General features: G+C 43.9%; 2 protein-coding genes and 1 long non-coding RNA gene across 3 annotated transcripts in view; 1 reads left to right on the top strand and 2 right to left on the bottom strand.

The window, feature by feature from the left end:
* Window positions 1-23,151, top strand: part of LOC146757518 (rho GTPase-activating protein 32-like) — a 218,196-nt gene that overhangs the window by 22,357 nt on the left and 172,688 nt on the right. The gene's annotated exons all lie outside the window — the stretch shown is intronic.
* Window positions 2,891-5,805, bottom strand: LOC146757537 (uncharacterized). The gene is made up of 4 exons (XR_014936082.1): window positions 5,663-5,805; window positions 5,470-5,571; window positions 4,660-4,761; window positions 2,891-3,943 (listed from the first exon to the last, which is right to left on the bottom strand). It is a non-coding gene; the product is annotated as an uncharacterized LOC146757537 (long non-coding RNA).
* Window positions 15,639-21,411, bottom strand: LOC146757536 (uncharacterized). Its single transcript, XM_085520664.1, has 8 exons — window positions 21,296-21,411; window positions 20,735-20,896; window positions 20,180-20,344; window positions 19,426-19,545; window positions 17,717-17,917; window positions 17,204-17,284; window positions 16,349-16,475; window positions 15,639-15,811 (listed from the first exon to the last, which is right to left on the bottom strand). Exons 1-8 carry the CDS (start codon window positions 21,407-21,409, stop codon window positions 15,639-15,641), a joined length of 1,143 nt encoding a protein of 380 aa, XP_085376790.1. The 5' UTR covers window positions 21,410-21,411.

Genomic DNA, 23,151 nt, shown 5'->3' with positions numbered 1-23,151 from the left:
TGGCAATTTATTCAAGGTGTTGAAAGTATCAGACAGTTGGTAGATTAGAAAGCAAACTGATTCCTCCAGAATTTCTTGGGGGACTCTCAGGAAATGGGATCCAGTAGGAGCTGGTCTGAAGTGGGGACTACTCCATTTCTAAGGAACTGTACATCAATGAGGAACTAGTTCAATGCTTTCTCAATCAAAGAAAAACCTGACTTCAGTACACATCTGACCAAATGCCCAAGCTGTACAAACCTAAGTCAAGGTGTGAATGCAACTCTCTAAAAGGAAATTTTGTCATTTATTTCATTTATTTCATTAGTAAACATGGAAGTTTGGTGGCCCTTCCAGGCAGGGGGGCTGGAGCTTCATGATCCTTGGGGTCCCTTCCAACCCGGGTCATTCTGTGATTCTGTGATTCATTTCTCTGCATTGACAAGACTATCTTCCTTGTGTAAGCAGAAAGAAGAGCTGCTGGAGAGGAGCTCTGCTGAGAGGGACCTGGGCGTCCTGGTGGACGACAGATTGACCATGAGCCAGCAGTGTGCCCTTGTAGCCAAAAAAGCCAGGGGTGGGTAAAAGATCTAACACACATCTCTATGATGGGGGTGGCCCAATCACAAGCAGTGCTGCGCTCAGTTGTTCTGCTTGCCTGCTCCTCGAGGAGTTAGGAGAAATCTATGCCTGTTGCGTGTTCGAGTGCGTGTGGAATGCCATGTGGAGGGCTTATCGCAATAAAGATTGGCGGATTTGCTGCGTAGACCGGTCAGAACTCAGATCTGCGTTGTGCTTCCTGCGGCACCAAACGCCCAACAGTGGCAGTTCCGTGTATTGGCCAGCAGGTGGCAGCAGAGACCACGGAAAGGACGTCTGCGGGACAGACCCTGGGGATCCGTTCTCTTTTGATTATAGGGGAAATATATTGAAAGCTTCAGATTTCATTAATCTTTGTGGGAATCATATAATGTGCAACTCAAATCTACCTCTTCGTGCAGTGACTGCCTGTAAATTTGCTAGAGCCTGATATAATATGGCCTTGTGCTTTCCGCTAACTCACCTTCATTTCATTTTCATTACATTTGCTTGGTAGTCAGATTCTGGTGTGTGGATATTTTAAAACAATCTAACTGACATTGGCAAAAAAAAAATTAAAATTAATAAAAAAAAATGCACGACAGCATCAATTGTATCAATTTTTATAGATAAGATAAAGAAGAGCAGTTTTCCTTAGTTTTCTGTGCCTCTTTACTTTCTTACCCTCTCCCCTTGTGTGAGAAACTCTCAAAGTCAAAGATTTCTAGTTAGGCAAAGATGGCAGCGATAGCAGCAGTGCTTATTCATTACTGCAATACTGCGCGCACATCCCCTGTTGGCAAGGGAGAAATTGCACACCAGTCAGTGACATTAATTCTGTTCTATGCCCTAAACCCAATGCAGGTGATGCTCTCATGGCTCTCATTGGTTGAGCATCTCAGGCTCACAGACTCCTCGAGACTGTTGCTAGGATTCATTTCCATAGAAGGTCAATTACCAACCTCTTGTTTTTAGGTCTGCCTTGTACTTTTCTGCGGACAGAGAAGGGCAATGTTTCCAACAGTCAGTACATTCATTCTGTGCTGTGCTGGGCTCTACCCACCCTGTGTATTTATCTTGTGCTTGTCTCAATTCTACCCATGTCAGAATGCCCCCAGTCTGAACTTAACTCTGTTCAGCAACTTTCTTGGTGGAAAAACTACTTATACAGCTGTTTTACAAGAGGGTTATACATTCAGTTAGGGCCTACACTATGTACTGAAAATACTGGAAACTTCCACTGCAAAAACACAATCTACCTCTCCCATCTGTGCAGCCTTGCAGACCCAGAGCACGCCAGGTTATTTCTGCTTTCATAGCATTTGCATGCTGTAGGGTGAGCAAAAGGTTCTGCTGCTTGATTCTTCTGCAAGAGCTGCCTACCGGCAAATGGTTGCAGGGATGGAGGATGTGACATAAAGCATTTGTCTCCACAAGAGCAGAGTTACATTCAGTGCAGAGTGTGAGAGTCAGGTTGGTGTGGAAAAGCACTGACACGCTGGGGATGATGCAGTGCTCACATGTCTAACACTCACAGACATTACTGTCAGAAGGATGGTGCTGTGTTGTGCTTCTACCTTTGGCAGCCCCTGCAGAAATGCTGTGGCACACAGAACACCTTTGTATTGCACTGACTGCTGCCATGCAGCATGGATTTAACACACCAAATCCAGAGGAGCATGACTGCATCTAACTGCCCTGAGAAAAACTACTGTAGCTGAAGAGATGAGGAGGCAGCTGCTCATCTGCAGAACAAGCAGCACTGCCAGACATTGGGCCAGACCAATGATGAGCTCCACTTTTGCAATATGTATGAGCTAATTATTCGTATTATAAATGTACACGCAGCCAAGGAATAAACGAGATTCGCTGATCATGTCAATGACAGGTGTGGTCGTCTGCTTTTCTCCCGCCGTTCTGCAACATCGTTGTTGTTTAGTGTCACTGGGTTCGTTAAACTGCTGTTCATTCTCAGATCGTTGGGTTTTTTTCATTTTTTCCCTCCTAGACCCATTCACAATCTCCCTTCCCTTCCCCTCTCGGCCGCGCCGCACCGCGCTGTTAGAGAGGGGAGGTTCTTTGTTCCTTCTCTCCCTGGGTTTGTTCCCACTGTCACCGAGTGAGCTCTAGAGAGAACTCCGTGACACAAACTCATTGCAAAGTCTAAGCTAGAAGAAGCGTCACCTCAGTGTATCCCAGAAAAAGAACAGCGTTGAGATTTTAATTGGTTTTGGTTTTTTGATTTATTGGGGGTGGGTTGTTTTTTGTTGGTTTTTTAGGGTTTATTTTTGGTTTTTTTTGTCTTTTTTTTGGGGGGGGGGGGGGGGGGGGAGGGGTGGAGGGGTGCGAGGGGAAGGGAGAGGGAGGGGACAGTTGTTTGGTTATTTTTAATATACAATAAAGCTATGCAGTTCCGCTGTCAGTCGCCTCAGAGAGTTCCCGAAGGAGCTCAACCACATTCTGCTCAACATCGAGTTGTTCCATTGAGTGGAGCAATGGTAGTCTTGCAGATGGAGCAGTGCAGGAATTCTGACAGGATCTCCAGGTGTATCCAGTTCATCAACTGAAAGCTCCGCAACCAAATTGGAAGGGACCAGTCCTCTTGTGCCATCTGTCAGCTCTCCCTGAAACCAGCCATTCTCACCCACATCTCCAAAGACATTACGCATTGTCCGGCAGTCAGAGGAAGCTCGTTTTCTGGGTCCTCATTAGGACCCTCAACAGGAATGTAGCTGTGTCGAGCTAAGAATCTTCAAACTGCTGGTGATACCTGTCCTGGAGTATGCAGGATGAAGGACAAAAGCTCTGCTCTCACATTCAGGGCCGTCCTCTGACAGAAGGCAGCACTCAGGACTGTTCCCAAGGATCTCTTTCATGGCTTTCAGTTCAAGCTCCTGGTCTTCCAGATGACCTTGAAGACTTCGGGCCTCTTCAATGGCAGAATGGAACGGACTGGAGCTATTACGGAGATTCTTGTTTGACTGGGTCAGAATCTGTCTCGTTGCCTTCCCCAGCTCCATCTGCTGCTTCTGCTGCTCTCTTTTCCCTCTTGCGTGCTCTGTGAGAATGAGTTTCAGAAAGCACTACTCAGTGACAGGAAATAAGGGGAAACTTGAAAGACTTTGCAACCTAAGTCCTGGCAGTGTACTGCCAGTGGCTGATTTGGCCGTCCAGGATCCTGGCACCATAAATGCTTCATTGCCAAATGCAGCAATAAGGTGTTCTGGGGAACGGCCAACTCACAGGTAGTCTTTGAGCACCCATATCACAACACCAACGGCCAGCACCAGCGCAGGCAGCAGCATCGCTGAGACCGTCACCGGAATGTGGCGCTTCCGCACAGATGTGTGAGCAGCAGCCTCTGTGCTTTTGCCTGTGTTCATCCCTGGAAAAAATGAGACAATGTCCCACGTTACCTTCAGCTGCGCTACAGATAATCTCTCAGTGTGCTTCATGGACCCAAGAGGTCATTTTGTCAGTGGGTGCCTCCGTCTCTGGTGCCGAAGCACCGGAGGACAAGAAGGATTGCTTCCACCTCTCGTTGGGTACGGAGAGGCTGCACAGGCACTACCCGTGTCCTCCTCTGGGCCGAGAGCTGGGGCTGTACCCTGGGGTCTGGGCTTGGTCCGTGGGGAGAGCTACAGAGCAGAATCCCTCACGCTTTTCCCGGCATGCGTGTCCTGAGCTCCCCCTGTGGGACGCCCCCCAGGCTGAAGGTCAGGCTTCAGCCAGCACAGGGCACAGCCAGAGCCAGCCCAGGGGAGAAACACTCCTGCAGGCTCCTAGCACACAAGACCCTACTCATCACCCTCAGGTGGCTTCGTTCCAAAAGGGCAAACTCTGCGATCTGGGAGCGGTGGGAGCTGAGCAGGGTCACAGAGGTCTGCAAGTACCTTCCCTGGCACATTGCTGGAACAACTCTCCACACCCCACGAAGGCCAGCCATTTTCAGAGAGCCACCCCTGGCTTCTTTTACATGTGCTCTATGCTCACACGCTCAGGTCTGGCTGCTGACCTGGTGTGCAAGAGCTGGCAGCAAGAGCCTGCAGGCACGCAGTGACTCTGGTTCGTGACACCGTATGATCATAGGACAGAAATTACCTGGCATGCCAGTTGGTGCTGCCTGCATTCCTCTGTCCGGGACGGGCAGTGTGGGATATCCACCTTCCTGGAGTGCATCCCGCTCACTTTGTTGGTCCGTTCCTTTAGAAAGAAAGCAGGGCAGTAGGATTGGGATGTCACGTGCCCTCATCAAAAACTGAGCTTCTCCAATCCCGAGCTCAGGTAAAGTCCAGGCCCCCCCCCAAGTACACTGTGAGCCCCTCTGTTACCCAAGGGCATTTGGGCCCTCCCAGCTATTTGACAATGCTGACTCCCTCACACCTCTTGAGGAATCAGCTCCTGTGCAAGGCCCTCACATTCTGTGCTGTCACCAGCCCGTCACAGCCAGGTAGCTGCAGGCTGAAATCCAAGCTCTAACACACAGTCCAAGCCTTCAGAATTAGCATCTCCACCTCATTTCCAGCATTAGCAAAGGCAGCCAACCCTGCTCGGGATGCTCCTCCTGCCTTGAACTTGCTCAGCTGCACGGAGGGCTTTGGATGAACAGAAGCACAGCGCTTGCCACTTTGCCACTTGCTGCCATCTGGGTGCCAACGACTGCACAAAGCAGCTCTGACAAGTAATGGTTGTGCTGGGGGAGCAGCTGCCTCTGGGTCTTGGCTGGATGCAGACCATCTGGCAGCAGACCAGCTCTGGTGCTTGACAGCACCTGCAAGGTGATACACGGAACACGGCTGCAGCACGGCTCTGACCCATCCCTTCCTGCTGTGCAGGCTACAGCCTGCCCACACCTGTATATCACACCTCAGCTTCCCAGGTCCCACAGTGAACAGGCTGAAGTATACCCACCACGCTCTGCCTTCTCCATTTCCTTCAGCAGTCGCTTCAGGAGATGGGATGAGCCCTGAGAGTATTTTCCTCGATTGGATTCATCCTCTTCTCTTTCCGGACCTTAACAGAATGTATGAAGTTAAATATCATGTGCATGAAGATCTGAAGATCAGCGGCGAGTCAGCCAAGTCAGTGAAGACAGAGTACTCACTGCTGGGATTCCAGCTGGGCTCCAGCACAGGAGGAAACCGATGACCGGGCAAGGCCCACACTGGGGGCACTTCTGCAACCAAAGACCCATGAAAAGTTTTAGTCACACACTACAGCATCAACTGAGTAGCAGAGCGTACAGGGGACAGGTCCTGCAGACACAAGTGTGATCAGACACAGGTGAGGAGAGCTTCCGGCACATGTGGGGGCCTCCTTTTCCCTGAGTGACCTGTAGGGTCTGGCGGTGGTTGGGGAATGCCACAGCCCAAATACAAAGGTCTGGGCTCCCTCAGCTGCAGAGGGGCAGCGGTAACCTTCCCACTGAAATGTTGCAGCTCTCCGAGAGAAAAAATACTCATGGCTTATCTGTGCAAACCCTTCCGGGCACAAACAGGCTTGGAAGACCTGGAGAGGATCTCCAGTAAAATTGCACCCAGGTAAACCATGAGAGCATGAACGTTTCAGCCTACAAGGAAACAGACACTCACAACTTACCCCTGGGTTGTCCCCCAGGCACAGGCATGAAGTCCGGATCCAAAGGAACATCCGGAAAGGGAGCACGAAGCTCATCATCTAGAATCAAGAACAGATGAGATAAGTTCCCACTTATATGCACTATATGGTGTGATCTCCTTCTCCCTCAGTAACTGGATGTGGGGCATGGGAGAATAACTCAGGTCATGATTTCCAAAGTTGCAGGGTGGACGGGATGACCCGTAGGCTGGCACCTGGCAGCGTATGCAGTGCTCTCTCCGGGCCACGTGCCACATCTCTCACAGATTACGTGGAAGAAGATGCAGCCCCCCAGGGCTTTCTTACTGGGAGGCCTCTGATGGACAGCAAGGTCACACTGAGGCACTGGAGGAAAGCACACCTGTCTCTTCCCCTGGGCTGTGGACTGGGGCTCTGGCTTGGAAACTGGGGAGTGCCATGAGCCTGAAGCAGAAATGCTCATGCACGCCCAGCATGCCTCTTCTGAACTCTCCCCGGGCATCTCCCAGGACGAAGGCTGTGCTGCAGCCAGCAATTAGCAGAGCTACAGCCTGGCATGGCTGGAGCCAGCCCTGGGGAGCAGCGCAGCCACGGGCTCTTGCCCGGCTCCTGCAGTGCTGCCCATCACCCCCTACCCAGCAACACCCCCATGGAAGGCAGGCCCCAGGCAAGTGTACTACAGGGCCGTGGGGACACAGCCTGACTTCTTGCTCCCAGAGCTGCTCAGTTTGGGTCCCATCTCTACCCACTCACCTGCTCCCCGTGCTCGCCACGGAGCAGCACAGCTCTCCTGGAAACTCATGGCCACCAATAGGAGGAAGAGGACAAGGCGGGCAGGGTCCATGGCCGCCCCCACACTTGCACCACGCTTCCAACACCACCGCTGCAGCCACAGTGAGTGTCGCACTGAGCCAAGACTGCGGCCAGGCCTCGTGAGCTCATGACGCAGCTCAGCACAGTCATAGGATGGGGCATTGTGACCTCACATCTCTGTGATTCCGGGTGGTGGCTCCCCGCAGGCTGCTGCTCTTGTGATACACTGCACCAGGGCTGTGTGGGGCTGGTGCTTACATCATAGAAATGCAGAATCATAGAATGGCTTGGCTTGCAAGGGACAGTGAAGAACTCAGAACCCCAGCCCCACTGCCTCGGGCAGAGATGCCACCCACAGAGTCTTGCTGCCCAGAGCTCCATCCAGCCTGGCCTTGAACACCTCCAGGGATGGAGCATCCACAACTTTGCTTGGCAAACTTTTGCAGAGCTTCAACAACCCCAAGAAGGCATTATTTCCAGCCTGGTGCACCACCTCAGGCCACAGAGGTAGTGACACAATATGCACAGGTTATCCACGCGTGTGAAACGTGCTGCAATTAAGCAAGCCAAGCGGATAAATCCTCTCCAGTGTGGAGGATGATGGCTGAAATACAAACACGGAGAAGCTGACCTTCCCACAGACCCGCCAAGTCGAGTGTCACGTGCTTACATTTTTGTTGATAGATCTGCAGTTTCATCTTTTTTTGATGGCTAAGGAAATCCCCTTTCCTGCACCAAGTGTATTTCCCACGTGTAACGTGCTTCCAAGTCTGATTTTAGTAGCAGATATTGAAGGCTTGCTAGTTGGCACCTCCCATCCCCAAAGTCCCAGTGAACTCACCCACTGCTGGCAACTGGATGCTTGGTGGCGAGAGAACCATCACCTATAGGATCCCACCTGGGTTTCCAGAAACTGTTGCACCTTTGGATACATGGCGATAAATACTGTGTCCATACAACACCCTCATTGAATCAGAGTCTGCCACCTTCCCTACAACCAGGCAAAGGGCGCAAAGGAAGCTGAACTGCTGAACCAGGCACCAATGGGGCTTACGTGTTTGCATCAAAAGACAAAATACCAAGCAGAGAGCATGGGAATCAGATGTTGTTTCTGAAGCAGAATTAAGATTAAAAAAATCGATTTCACAGTCTGACATCAACCCTCCTCCACCCCTCCCATTCCCCCCCTCAGCGCACCCCTCCCTTCCTTCCCTTTTAGTTTAACAAAGACTTTGAATAAAATCATCATATCAATACTACAATTGCTGGCCTGGGATTATTATCACCTCTTTCGGGTTCCTGGACAGGAGAGGTGCACCCCACTGATTTCAGCGGTCCTGCCTGAGTGGTGAGGTGACTTCACAGAATCACAGAATCACAGAATCACAGAATTGTAGGGGTTGGAAGGGACCTCTAGAGATCATCGAGTCCAACCCCCCTGCCAAAGCAGGCTCCCTACACCATGTTGCACAGCTCGGCGTCCAGGCAGGTCTTAAATATCTCCAGAGAAGGAGACTCCACCACCTCCCTGGGCAGCCTGTTCCAGTGCTCCGTCACCCTCACTGTAAAGAAGTTCTTGTACACATTCGTGTGGAACTTCCTATGCTGTACTTTCATCCCATTACCCCTAGTCCTATCCCCACGCACTACTGAAAAGAGACCAGCCTCACCACTATGGCTCCCACACCTCAAATATTTATAGACCTGGATCAAGTCCCCTCTCAGCCTTCTTTTTTCAAGGCTAAACAGACCCAGTTCCCTAAGTCCCTCCTCATAGGGGAGATGCTCCAGGACCTTCACCATCTTAGTGGCCCTCCGCTGGACTCTTTCCAAGAGATCCCTGTCTTTTTTGTACTGGAGAGCCCAGAACTGGACACAATATTCCAGATGAGGCCTCACCAGGGCAGAGTAGAGGGGGAGGATCACCTCCTTTGACCTGCTGGACACGCTCTTTTTAATGCACCCCAGGATGCCATTGGCTTTTTTGGCTACAAGGGCACACTGCTGGCTCATGGTCAATCTGTCGTCCACCAGGACGCCCAGGTCCCTCTCAGCAGAGCTCCTCTCCAGCAGCTCTTCCCCCAGCATGTACTGGTGCATGCAATTATTTCTACCCAGGTGCAAGACTCTACACTTGCTTTTGTTAAACCTCATCCGGTGTCTTACTGCCCAGCTCTCCAGCCTGTCCAGGTCTCGCTGAATGGCAGCACAGCCTTCAGGCGTGTCAGCCAATCCTCCCAACTTCGTGTCATCAGCAAACTTGCTGAGGGTGGTCACTATCCCCTCATCAAGGTCGTTGATGAAGATGTTGAACAAGACCGGACCCAGCACAGACCCCTGGGGGACGCCGCTAGTTACAGGCCTTCAGCCAGACACCGCACCGCCAACAACAACCCTCTGCACTCTGCCAGTCAGCCAATTCTCGACCCACTTCACTGTCCGCTCATCTATCCCATACTTCCTCAGCTTAGTTATAAGGATGTCATGGGGGACAGTATCAAAAGCCTTACTGAAATCAAGGTAGACTACATCTACCGCCCCGCCCCCTGTCCACCCAGCTAGTGACATCTTCATAAAAGGCAACCAGGTTGGTCGACCATGACCTCCCCTTGGTGAACCCATGCTGAGTACTCCTGATAGCCTCCATATCACCCAGTTGTCTGGAGATGGCATCCAGAACAAGCTGTTCAATCACCTTCCCTGGGACAGAGGTGAGGCTGACCGGCCTATAATTACCCGGGTCTTCCTTCTTGCCCTTTTTGAAGACTGGACTGACACTGGCCGTCCTCCAGTCTTCAGGCACCTCCCCAGTTCTCCAAGACCTCTGATAGATTACAGAGAGCGGCTCAGCAACGACCTCCACCAGCTCTCTCAGCACCCGCAGATGCACCCCATCAGGTCCCATGGATTTATGGACCTTAATGTTTCCTAGGCACTCACAGACCACCTCTTCCCCGACTAAAGGGAAATCTCCCATTCCCCAGACTCTCTCATCAACCTCCAGGGTCTGGGATTGCTGAGGGAGAGTCCTTTCACTAAAGACAGAAGCAGATGATCCTGCGGGGTAAAAGCCCACAAAAGGCAAACCACAATTAGTATCGAGACCCTGTTGCTTTTGTTGTAGAAAATACCACGGTTTAAATGTGATAATGATCCAGATTAGAGAAACAATAGGGTTGTGTTACCTCCGCTTTAACATGTTAACTTTACAAACTTTGTTTTTGAACCATTGCTCCCCCTCCTCGTGTGTGTAGGAACATAAGGGAAAGAGATACCTAAGAAAATCTCTTAGGATGTATATTGGAATATCAGAGGGATATTGCTGGGGAACCGGGAGGGACTCTAAGCAAGAACACCCTCATCAAATAATGTCATCATTGGTGGTTAGTATATAACTTGGAGGACGGGTTAAAATGATCCCAAAACCAGGAAAAAGGATAGGGAAAAGATGTTTAAATATTGTGTTAGATATGGCCTAGAGATCCACTACAGGGAAAATCAGTATTTGGCCAAAATATGGATCTGATGAAGGTTGGGTTTGTCAGATCTCGAATTTATATGTAAAGAACAAAACCCCTTTTCAAAGGAGGAATCAGAATATGCTGCCTGTTGGATACAAGAAATCAGCCTGTTATTAGTAAAAAGAAAAAGGCCCGGACCAGGAAGGAGAGGAATTAGAAAAAGGAACTAATCAATGGGACCCTCCTGAGAATCTCCCCCCCATATAACCCCAATGTAGCACAAAGGGAGACAGGCGCTGCCCCAGTAAGAGGAAATGGTAAAGCAGACAGGGACATTTCACAGAAAAGAGGGGCATGCTGGGCTCAGGAGAGAATTAAAACAATGTGAAAGGGACATAAAAATTTCTCCTTTCCCAGACACTAGCTGTACCAGCACCTCAGTGTACCCCTTATGGGAGGTCCCATTGGGACAAGGACAAATATGCTATGTAAACTCCCCACTCACTAGTGGAGAAATTAGAAATTTTAAGAAGGAAATGAAATCTTTAATTGAAGATTCTATAAGAGTAGCAGAACAATTAGATCAATTTCTGGGGCTTTCAAAACTTTGGTCCCATCAGGACCCCCTGGTAAATATAAAAGTTGGACCTGAGGGGGAAGAAGTTGTGGTTTTAGTTGATACTGGGACAGCTCGTTCATCACTGGCCCGTAAGGTGTCAGGACTCAAATTAACAAATGAGGCCTTAAAGATAACAGGGGTAGAGAGAACCGGGATGACAGTACCACTTTTTGAGAATACTGTATTAAAACTAGGGGATAAAGATGAAATTGGGAATCAAGAAAAACATAAAATAAGGCCATAAAGATAAGGGTGGAACAGCCCAAGGAACTGAATGATATGGATTGCTAAGGGAAAGTTATATGGTATTAAGGGTGTTTGTGGAAACTGAAAAATTGTACTGTTTGATCTGTGGGTTATGAAGGGAATGGGACAAACTGCTTTGATGGTATAAGAAAGTGTAATTGCTATTGGTATACAGAAAGTATAATTGAGGGTGTGTCAAAGTGTAACTGAAGGTACAAATAGTGAAATTGTGTACAAAGGAAAAAGGTTTAAAGAGAAAGTGAGTTTATGTGTGCTAGCATGAGAGCAACCCCCTGTATTGTTTCCCCCCCCTTGCAAGAACTCTTGGAGTGAGAGAGAGCCGGGTACGGAGACTGTTGCTGTAAGCAGCAAAGGGGGGAGGTGGGGAGGAGGGGGCAATGGAAGTGAGAATAGCCTTCATGTGCAGAGATGTAGGAAACCTGAAATCCCAGTGTTAGCACTGGACACCTGGAGAGAAGGAGGTGAAACTGAAATAGGATGTTAGTAGTTTTTGTAATGATGAGAGTTTGGAAAGTGAGAAAGTTTGGGACAGACACAGGCTGGAGGAGTAAGGACTGGCAAGGTATAACAGGGATGTCAGGACTGAAAAGAGGTGAACGATATGAAAACAAAACAAAACTGCTTGACAAACAGATAGTAAGGGAATTGGTGATAATAACAGCTGTTACTGTTGTGGTGCCAGAATAGGGCCGTAGGACCCAGAGATCCCCTCAGGGAGAGGTGGGGGGAGTGGGGGCTTGAAGTGCCCAGGGAGGGCTCCGCCCCACTGAAAGGAAAGCAGTGTGCAAACTGCAACGGGAAATTGCACCTAGGGAAGCAGGATAAAGAGATTTATTTTCTGGTGGATATGGGTGCTTCTTACTACTCATAGATGGTTTTGTAACAGTAATAGAAGCTACTGCCCAACAAGAAAAGGTTTACGTTTTTTTTGGATTAATTAAATATAAACTAAGTAGGAATACAGAAATTCTTGTACCTGCCAGGTTGCTCTGGCAAGAAATTTAATAAAACTGGAGCTAAGGGTCCAACAATATTGACTGTTTAAAAACTGTAAGTCTGACATTAGCACAAATGGGGAAAAACAATGTTGTACCCCAGGAGTCACAGCAATATCAAACATGATGCACTTAGGGGTGTGGGCATCAGGGCCAAACATGAAGCCCTGAATAGAAGTTAAAAGCAAGAGATTGCCCAGTCAGGGTAAAGTGGTACCCTATAAGGATACAGAACTGTAGAAGGATAGAAGACTTTCTGGAGTTTGGACTCCAATTTTGCAAAAATTTTTGATAGCAAGTGCTGTAGTTTGGTACAACACTTGAAGGCAAGTAATAGAATTGCTGAATGCATACACTCAGTGGTGGCAAATCCATGCACTTTATTAACCCAGTTAAGGAATGAATAGGTGGAGTTTACCTTCTGGATTTGAAGGATGTTTCTTCTGCCTGCTTTCTGTATCACGGCTTTACAAGTCGGTGTGCAGGTTTGGAGGAGCTCTCCCCCTTGCACCCAGCGCTGCGCAACGCTGGAATAAACATACCTGCTTTACAACCCATCTCTGGATTATAGAGTTTGATTCCGCAAGTCAGCTAAACATTTGTGGTTGGTTTTTCTTTTCCCTAAACAAAGCAACCTGTTTTCTGCACTTGCTGTGCCTTACGAAAATGCACAGAAATTAGGCAAGCCTGAGACTCACCAAACATCACATGTGACATTTTGTAAAAGGTCAGTTTTGCAGCAGAGAACCACATATAATTATACCAAGTGTGCAACTACTTTTCCCATGCAGCAGCAGGCAGCAATGAGGCTGTTCTCATAATAAAAATACCATTTGAAAAGTAGTGTAATTAAGTGTATATCATGATGTACCCAGTAGCAACGAGAGCTCTATTAACAGCTTCTGGAACAAGTAGATCACTCCCATCCCCTGCAATGACTTTGCCTCCAATATCGCATGGCTGATAAATTGCAGTCTTCTGGATATGAAATATTTGCAAGTAATTTGCAAACTGCAGCTAATCAGAACCGTCTTCCATATTGTCACCAACCACTTCAGGCAGCATTGTTCCATTTTGACATCTGGCTATGAGGCATTCATGCACAGCATTCACATACATAGGTCAATAAATAGGAGGGAGGGTGATTTCAAGTACTTATGCTTCCATCAGTTTCTTCTGTGTACCTGTGCAGTAGCTGCCCATCTCACCTGGTAGGTACGAATGCTGTTTTCTAGTCCAGGTCAATAAAAGCCTCCATGTTGACATCCACATGCAGATTTGTCCAGCTAACACCATGGAGAAAAGCTTCTAAAAGTCAGTTCAAGTTTTTAATGAGATTGCTGAGCATAAAACCACATGATTCCCATGACTTTTCACAGATTGTTTTCTGCAAACCTGGATCTCACAAGCCTACAAGCAAGGAGAAAGCTTATCGGCACAGCAACAAATAGTACGATTGTGGGTTTTTTTAAATACAATCAGTATATTGTTCTATCACCAGCTGCTTTTAAGGCAATTCACTCCCATCAAACTCTCAAATATTCACCCAAGTCGGCTTTCATCCATGTTTTACCTCCTGAGCAATTGAATCTATAGGAACTATTGGACTTGGAGACAACACAAGGACATACTGCCAGCTGAGAACCTTTCAGCTAATTCATCCAACAGCATCTAAAGGTTTGAAGCTCACTGAGGGGGAGAACAGTATTTGGGATATTAGAATTCCCCCCTAATGTATTGGGTTTATTTTTCTAAGTTTATTAATTTAAAGCTGAATTTGCACAAGTGAGGGAAAGCACCTTTCTTCCACACTGAGGAATTGGCACCATCTTCTCTCCAAAGAAAATTCTTTAAAAAGGCCCAAAAATTAAGTATACATAAATATTAATGTGTATTCATGCTCTTCTCTCTGCCAGAGTTCTGCTAAGTACACCAGTCACGTGAAAAAAGCAAGCCAGGCCATCCTGAACAAGTACAGTTATTACTGCACAATGGGTAAATAGCAATCAGTCCTAGAGATACTGTTCCTATACAGGGGAGGCAAGACAAAAATAAATAAACCCTTAACCACAATAAAATCCAAACCCAGTTTAAGAAAGCTTGTATTTATTTCAGCCTCAATGGAGTCAGTTTGAAACTGTCAGAGAGACACTGTACACCTATATACAAATTTAAGAACACAACGGAGTAACTGTTACTGTTTATTAACAACCAGTTTTAATAATACGATAAAAGTATGTCCTGAGAAAGGGGAACAAACACGCTTCTTCAAGGTTTTTTAGCTGTTCTGGATCTCAGCCGTCGCTTGATGATCAGATGATCACTTTCCTTCTTTTGTTCCTCAGATTCCTGAAGAAAACATTTCAAAAGTTACTCATCTTTTCACACAAGACTGACAAGCTCTTCTTGACCCACGCAAACATATTTCTTCCCCTAAATGGATTTCAGAATGGCATTTGCTTATTATATTTTATTCAGAAAACTATGGGATACCGAGATCATTTTAATGCAGCTTAATCACAAGGAACAAATATGGAGAATGTACAAAATCCTGTTTATCTTAAAAAAGCACACACATCTGAGGAAAGCCTGAAGGCAGCTTTCATTTTGAAATACTTGTTTTCAAAAGAGTATTATAATACTTGTTTTGTGAAACATGAAGCTTTCAGAAAACATTTTTAGCCTCAATCCCTGTAGCTATGACTTGCTCAGAATTTCAGTTCTCGGTTCAGTTCCATGTTCTCAGAACTACAGTGAGAGAAGAAATTGTCTCATCTTCTTCATCCTCTAACAAAAAAAAATAACATTTCGGTTTCTGCCCCTATCATTCATCAAATCATCAAAAAATTCAGAGGGATATTACAGTATGGGCAAATGATCACTATGCTGAACAGAAAAAGGACTCTAATATAATTAAAAGATGCAGTTCCAACAGAGCAAGAATGTTCTTAGCACAATAGCTGCCAACAGTCATGAAACTGGCACATCAGATCCTTTGCAAGTTGGCTTAGACAGGAGATCATAGTTTAAGCATACCTAAAAAGCTGTCTAAGTTGTGCTCTAGAAAAGCGTGTAGTAGAATAATCCCACTCCGACACACTGAAATTATCTATGATTCCAAATTAGAAGACATCTCCGTGATTGCTACATCACCTACTTAGTAAACTGTAAGTCAGCCAAACACAGAGATCTTTGAGGACAAAATAAAACAGAACAGCAGGAAGACCAACAAGAATGACTTGGTAGAATAAAGAAATACCTCAGTACTTTCAACCTCCTCCTGCAAATAGATGAAACCTCCAGTCTGTTTGGACTCCTTAGTAGTTTATTTTAAGCCAAGACTACAGTATAATCGCTTACCGAAGAAGCAGGTATATCTAGAGGGCCAGAAACGACAGTGGAATACAGCTTCCTTTTGGATCGTTTTGGCTTGGTCTCTCCTTCTTCGAGACTTTCAGGTTCGTTTGATTTAGGAGAACTTACTGCTGACATCAGCTTCTTGGCTAGAAGAAATTTGTTTTGATACGTAAACCAATCAACTTACTGGTTTTGTGAGTCTTTAAATCACTGAATGCAAAAAAAGCTTCGTAACAAACTTGGTTTATAAATGACACGTAAAATTTAAGTGAAAATACTCAGAAATTGTATTTGTTCATCGAGGTTCTTTATTGCTTCTATAGCTGAAACAGTTTATAGCTTCAGGTACGGCAGCTTAAAGCACGCATTAAAATGGAGTATGAAAGACAATCATGGCTCAGAAGTCGCTGGAAGTCAGAAACTTCAGCAGGAGTTAAACAACAGGCCTAACTTTCGTGCTGACAGAAGCACAAGACAGAACCAACTTTCTCTGTATACTTGTAGGTTTTCACAAATGTAATAATGAATCTCTGAAGAGACGAATAAATGCATTTACTTCATAAATCAAAGGACAACTTAACATGGCAGACAAGTCTAAGAACACATACATTAATAGCCTACAGCAGAAACAAGCCATTCTACAATGTCTAGAAAACATGGAATAAAACTTATTCTACACCAACCTCTAGAGTGTATAATAGAAGGAGAGCTTTGAATAAAATCTCCAACTTTTTGCAGTGTTTCATCCTTCTTTTTAGTCAGTCTTGAAGCATGTACTCGCTTTCTCAGGAAGTAGTCTTTTCCGGATTTCTGTTCAACAGAGATGTGAACATGTGAAACAAGAGCATTGTTTAAACTTCATTTTAGTTCAACGTTATTTTAAGTTGACATTTTGAGCTTTACTACTGACACCTCTGTTCATTATGCTGATGATACCACAACGGCAAGTAATGTAGACAATTTTATATCCTTTAGGGAGTTGTCAAAATCTCAGCTATTTCAAGGCATACGTTTCTTAAAGTTTCTTAATAAGGCAGTAGTTTCTTTAAAAGTAGCTCCCAAGCTGTGGAGTTGTTTCTTACATAAGCTGTTCTAATTACATAAAATAAACAAACATACAAAACAGAAGACAACAGATGGGAAAAATCTACTACTCATACTCTGACCATGCCAAGGATACTGCTATCACATGTGAACATCTGTTTTTAATAACTGCCATGCATATTAATGATATGAACCTTAGTTTAATACAAGGGCTTCGCTTACAAAAGCACACGATAATACACTAAAGCTTCTCTTCCCAACTATTCAGTGTGCAATATCCTTCCCTCCAAATCATTACACAGTACAGCCATTACACGCTCTGGGGACAGACTGACTTGCCCTTTGGTTAGCTTATGGAATTTAATAGGAAGAGCTCATAAGCATGTAAGATTCCCATTCAGGTATACACATAAGGATAAGACACTGCTTCTTTCGTGTGACCACACAATTACAGGAAGTCCCAAGCTAGCTTCAAAACTAGAACAAAAACCAACCATTTTCTTGTCACTTGCAGAGGGTGAATTAAAAGCCATGACAGATTTTGTATTTTTCGTGTTCTCACTTTTCACAAAATCCTGGGAAAATAAGACAAGTTTCAGCCATGATTCTTTTGGAAAGAACAACAGATGTCACAAAAGTGAACACTTTAAACACGTTTGCTAATAGTAGGGAAGTATTTGCTAGTGGTAACTATTCCACTGTAAATCAAATAATAAATAAGCATCCAATTATAAAAACAGGACATTAGGATATCAGTATTAGACATCTCATGATGTTTAAAAGGTGATTTATGTCTACAGGTTTCAAAGAAAATACACAATGAAGTTAAGAGAAATTCCCTTAAACCATTATCACTGAGCTTGGCTGTTAGTTTTGTTCATTAAAGCAGTTCATTGATTAAATTCTTCAACTACTTTACTGAGGTAGAAATAGCATTTTTTTAATGCTTAAATGAGAATGGTAAAAAGGCATCAGATATTTTGTTTTCTGTTGGGTCTAGGTCATACCTCATCCATGTCATCACTTCTTTTCTTTTTTGCCTTAGGCATTTTCACTCCTAAAGGTATCATGCTGCCGTGCTGCTTTATCTCCGTCTTATCAGGTTGCAGAGGTGTCAGTGGGATTTCCAGCTCCGGTTTTGGGAACCGACTAGTTTTGCCATTTTCTGCGGACACTCCAGAAGAGTCGAGGACAGTTTCCAAATGCTCCTGATAGCACAGAAGAATTTTAAGTGCAAGTGTTAAGGTAGCCATGAGATTAAAAAGCTATAAAGCATCTGGAAAAGGATATGTAAGCATTCGATTTTCCTGCTGTAAGAACACTTGTAACAGAAGGAGTCTATTTCAGTTACAGCAGAGTTTTACCCTTCTTTCCTAGAACTTGTTACATTTAAAATTATTTCCAATCTATGATCACAAAAAAAGTTCTCCATGTTAAACTGAGCCTGATACTTTACAAGTCATTTTTTCTCAAGGGCACAGACAACTACACTTTTTTTTAATAGAGAATGGTGGTAGAACTGACACGATTTTCTTCATCTCAACTCTGCTGCATCAGAACTGGGCAGGAACAGGAGCATTTGATTCAAGTGTTCGATTAACTTCCAGCTTAATCTTAGGGAATTTGCCCTTCCTCTTCTACACTAGAGATGTTATTTACATAAGTAAGGTCCAGCTGGCAAGGTGCAAGCCCAGTACAAGTCATTAAAGAACTCCATTGCTATCTTTTCCCTGGAGAGAATACAGACATTCAAGCAATGACACCGTACTTAAGCTGAAGGCTATCATGTACCTGCTCATGGTCAAATGGCAGCAAATGCACAGCTAAGTGACAGGGAAATGTCAGTATGCATTTCCCCAGCAGCACTTCCTGTCCACAATCCACCCAATCCTGTTTTTCTCAACAGGAACAACAAAGTCAGAACTGAGATCACCTGGACTCCTCCTTCTCTATGGCAGGAATTCAGCTAGCATATCAAAAATGAGTTCAGATGCTGGTTGAACACATGGAAGACAGGCTGCTGGGGACATCAGAAAATGGTAGATGGCTGCTTCTACTGCTGCTAGTAACTAGCAAACTCCAGTGTCCCAAACACAGACTAGCAGCTTTTACTACTTACACTGTTCCGACCCTCTGAGGGGAGTCTTCTTCCTCTCAAAAAGTTACCAAAGATTGTAGAAAGACAAAAAGTAGTCAGAGCCACTTTATCAGGCTCTGCTAAGAATCTGAATGGAGTATCACCACCCACTGTATTTCCAAGAATTAAGTTGGTTAATAAATACTTTGTTTTTAAAATATATGTAACTGCTATTTTATGAAAGTTAGCAATTAAAAACTTATATAGGAATGATTAACATCATCTGCTAACAAAACAATATCCAGAAATCCTGCAGAGGAAGAAAATAAGTTCAATTTGCTGTGCCCGTTTCAGTGGCTCCATGAATTTTTTCCAAGTAACTTATCTAATCATGAGCCACTTCATAAGCATTAACATGAGGAGAGTTTTCAACAGCACCTGACAAAAATTCATCACACAATTGTTTCAACAGCTTTTATTCCTATCAAAGGCTATAAAAACAGGTGATCTGATCACCTTGAAAGGGATAAATAAATTAAAACTTGGGAATTGTTTAGAGAACATGAGATCTTTTCCTATTCATTCCTTATCAAAAGCAATACAATCACAACATTTTCAGATCTGAAGTTTCATACTAACCTCAGATTCATTTAATGAAGTGAGGCTCCTAGTACATCGACGTGACAAATGATTGTCTTCAGATTTGCATCTTAATGGAATACTTTCTCTAGTTTTAGTTTTGCTTTGTTGTTTCCTAGGCTGTAAATATTTAAAAGGAGTAAAGATTAGGCTATGCATTAGACCTCCAAAATATCTCGAGTTTTCTAAAGTTACAGTGTAAAACCTCAAGCTCAGACACCACATGAACACGTAAGCTGAAACACAGCACAAGTGTGGGAAGGTAGTAACATCTATTCATTGTGTGATCTTCAGATACACCCTACTGGGTCTCACTAACAGTCTCAGGCAGGATTCTGCCTCCAAAAGAGAGAAAGCGAGACATTATTTAGGGACAAAATCTGTAACGCTGGTCGTTTTGTCATCCATTCCCCCCATACTCTGCACGCTCACAGCTGCTATGTTAGAACACCAAAGGCTAAACCTCTGCCTAATCTTCAGCATCCACATACGAATACATGGAAAACTGCATGGAAAAGTTCCATAATGTACACAGAGAGATGGTGTTCTAGTAAATAAAATAGTTTTGAGAAGATGAGAGCTCATGTTTGAGTGGAAGACAAAAAGAACCAACAAGTACTCATCACTGAATATGTAGTTAAAGGACTATATGCTAAGAAAAATGATTCCAGCTCCAGTATCTCCTAGGAAAACAGAAGAACAAAAAGGGGTTAACAAGATGTTAAGTACTTACTTTCTATAAATATAATCATACCTTTTCATTTACAGAGTCATTTCTTCTACTTTGTCTTTCTTCAAGTAAAGGTATTTCTGGCAAACACTGAGGGCTACTGTGGTTAATGCGTTGTTTTAATTCCTTTATAAAGTCATCTTTGTCAGCCAGTTCTTTTCTTAACTCTTCTATCACAGTTGCATTATCCTAATAAACAGTAAAAACTGCTGAGTTGTGGGATTGGCAAAAGGAATTAACACACACAAGCTACTGTCTGAGTATTGAGCCTAGCTTGGGATCTAGAAATGCTGTGAATTATCGGAAAAAGCTACAGATGTCCAGTCTGATTGTAGGATCATAAGCATCAAACTGACATCAGCTTATCTGAACTACTGAAAAAATTGAAATTTTAGTAATTAACAGAAATTCTGTTTCTGAAGAACAAAAATAAAAGCTGGTGCTTTTTTTGGTTAGTTGCACATGATGTCAATACGACAGTGTTCAAGAACAGAACCACACCCAGAATACAAAGAGCAGGTACAGGAGTTTTACAGAATTTATGGGTAGCTAATCAGGTAGGAGGAAAGGAGAGCTGACCTTGCTTGAATCCTTTAAGGCAGATTGTCTCAGTTCTGCTATTTCTGTCTCTTTTTGTATGGCATTAGAAGCCAAAGTTTTGAGCTGTTTTTCCAAAGCTTCAACTAACTGATCTCTCTCCTCACGCCACTTTTGAAGATTATGGTCCTTTTCCTCCAGCTCCTATATTTCATGATGAAAGAAAAGCATACACAGTAGAAACAAGCAGAATTTTTAAGACAGCCTAGAATTAATAAGTTTTTCATATAGCATAAATAAGGACTCAAGCTGATAAAAAGAGTTTATGGTAAGACATTTCAATTAACATATCGTGATGTCACTCAACAAGATCAGGTTACATGCATGTATAACATATGTATTTACTATGCAGATTATTGTATTTAAAGCAATCTGCCAGTGCTCTGTAGTGACTAATTATTTGAATATCTTTCATGGTCTACCACTAATTTCAGTTGGCCACTTTCATTTTGCTCCAATTTTTTTTTTTTTTTTTGACCTTTTTCCTGTTGCTTGGAAAACCTGCATCATTCATTTAATAAAAATTAAGAGCAAGAAAAATACCTGTTTAAGTTGTTGGATATAGAAGTCTTTATAATCCAGCTCATCCTTAAACTGGTTATTAATCCTTTCAAGTTCATCCATCCTGTTCCTGAGGGATTCCTCCACAGAACGCATCGTGGACACCTGTAATGTAAGCACAGCTCACGGTTCATTAAAAGACTTCTGTAATCCAACCTGGCCAAATACTTCTTTGTTAAATAAAGAGGAATTCACAAACAAGTGCTGAGTAGGAAAATGACAGCAAGTGCAAGGTTACCAAGGAAGACATGAATTCATTTTTAAGCTTCAATTTTCCACCCCAAGCACACCCAATAAACTTTCAGACTAAGATCCTGCAAAATGGGTTTTAAAATATCTACTTGTTTAATAATTAAATTTTAACTATTAACATCACTGAAGCTGAAATTGAAGAAAAAAAATATACATGCTTATATTAAAGAGCCTCTGGAAATTAGTCTATTTCTCTTCAAGTAAATAGCATTCTTCTTCCCAGTTATCAGCGTTTTTTCACAAGACTTAGGTTTTAGGCTTTGGAGTTACAAACCTCGCTTTGTACTTGCTGAATTTGTTTCTCGGCATCAGAATGTTTGTCTTTTAGATCTGCATACTCTTCTTCTTTCCTCTGCAAATCTTTTTTCAAATTCAGTACAAGGGCAGAACTCTCAGAAAGAATATTTTCTAGCCTTATGTTAAAAATAAAGAGACAAAGAACATTACTGTTACACATCTCATGGAAACAGCAATTACAGCTTAATCCATGCCCTGCCTGTTGGTTTCTATTTGTAAATAGACTCTTAAATCTATCTAGCCCAGTGACAAGATTTAAACAATTACTTTTGAATTTCAGCTTGCTTCTCATAATCAGATGCTGAAGCAATAAATTATTCAGATGCTATTCTGAGGGATGTACAACAAAACCACCAGCAATCCCCATATTATTCTTTATTTCCTTGCACACTCCTGTTTTCCCTTGGAACTCAAGTAGCATACCAAAGCATCCTAAAGTAGTAGTTTGGCCATTGATAAGCATGCAAATGCATTAAGTCGAAGGGATGTTCCCATTAACTATTTTTAACTCTAGTTCATTCTCAAAGGGCTCTAAGTTAACTCAGTGGTTACTTACGATTCTATACGTTGCACTTTCTCCATTTCACTCTTTTCCTTTTCCCGAAGAGAGTGTTTCATCTGCTCCAAGCTGTTTTTCAGCTGCAAAACTTCTTGAATCAGATTTGCTTCTTTGCTACTTAACTTTTCAAACTTTTTGTCTGCATTTGCAGACTTCTCCTGCAGAGTTGCTGTAACTGTCTCCAGATTCACAATAATAGATTCTTTTTCTTTAAGTAATTCATTGAGTTTTGACACATTGTCTTCCATTGTCTTGTAAGCCTCCAGGCGATATTCAAGCTCTTTTATTTTTACCTCACAGTTGGCAACTTCCTCCTGAAATTGTGCAATCACTCTCTGATCTTCTGCAGTCTTTTCTTCAAACTCCTGAGTTTTCTTTTCTATTTGCTCATGTAACTGATTCACAAGATCATCTTCCTGACTAGTGTGAGTTGTAATCTCACATAGCTTCATTACAAGTTGACGATTATGATATTCAGCATTATTCAGTCCCGCCTTTAGGTTTTCATTGTCTTGAAGCAGTGCTTTGATGTGCTGACTTTTTTGTGAGGAAACATCAACAATACTTCTGCATACTTCCCAAATCCTTTCAAGACTATAGTTAAAGGAGAGGTCCTGCACAAGATCTGAGATGGAAGAAGTCTGTGACTGAATGCATGCAGAACTAATTTGAGATGTCCCTGGCTCATCTTTTTCACAGTCTGAGGAATCCTTTACACTGACAAAGTCAG

The sequence above is a fragment of the Coturnix japonica genome, chromosome 20 (assembly GCF_054131305.1).
Source record: "Coturnix japonica strain WE chromosome 20, WE-NBRP24, whole genome shotgun sequence".
In the NCBI taxonomy this organism is placed as follows: domain Eukaryota; kingdom Metazoa; phylum Chordata; class Aves; order Galliformes; family Phasianidae; genus Coturnix; species Coturnix japonica.
Note: the sequence above shows the minus strand (reverse complement) of the source record. Positions and strands in the feature narration are given on the sequence as shown.

Coding starts and splice junctions, on each gene's coding strand:
- LOC146757536 (XM_085520664.1), bottom strand. CDS start 21,409: ATGCGTTCTGTGGAGGAATCCCTCAGGAACAGGATGGATGAACTTGAA. Junction 20,897..21,295: donor ATATCCAACAACTTAAACAG/GTATTTTTCTTG, acceptor CATGAAATATAG/GAGCTGGAGGAAAAGGACCA. Junction 15,812..16,348: donor TTCTATTATACACTCTAGAG/GTTGGTGTAGAA, acceptor AATTTCTTCTAG/CCAAGAAGCTGATGTCAGCA.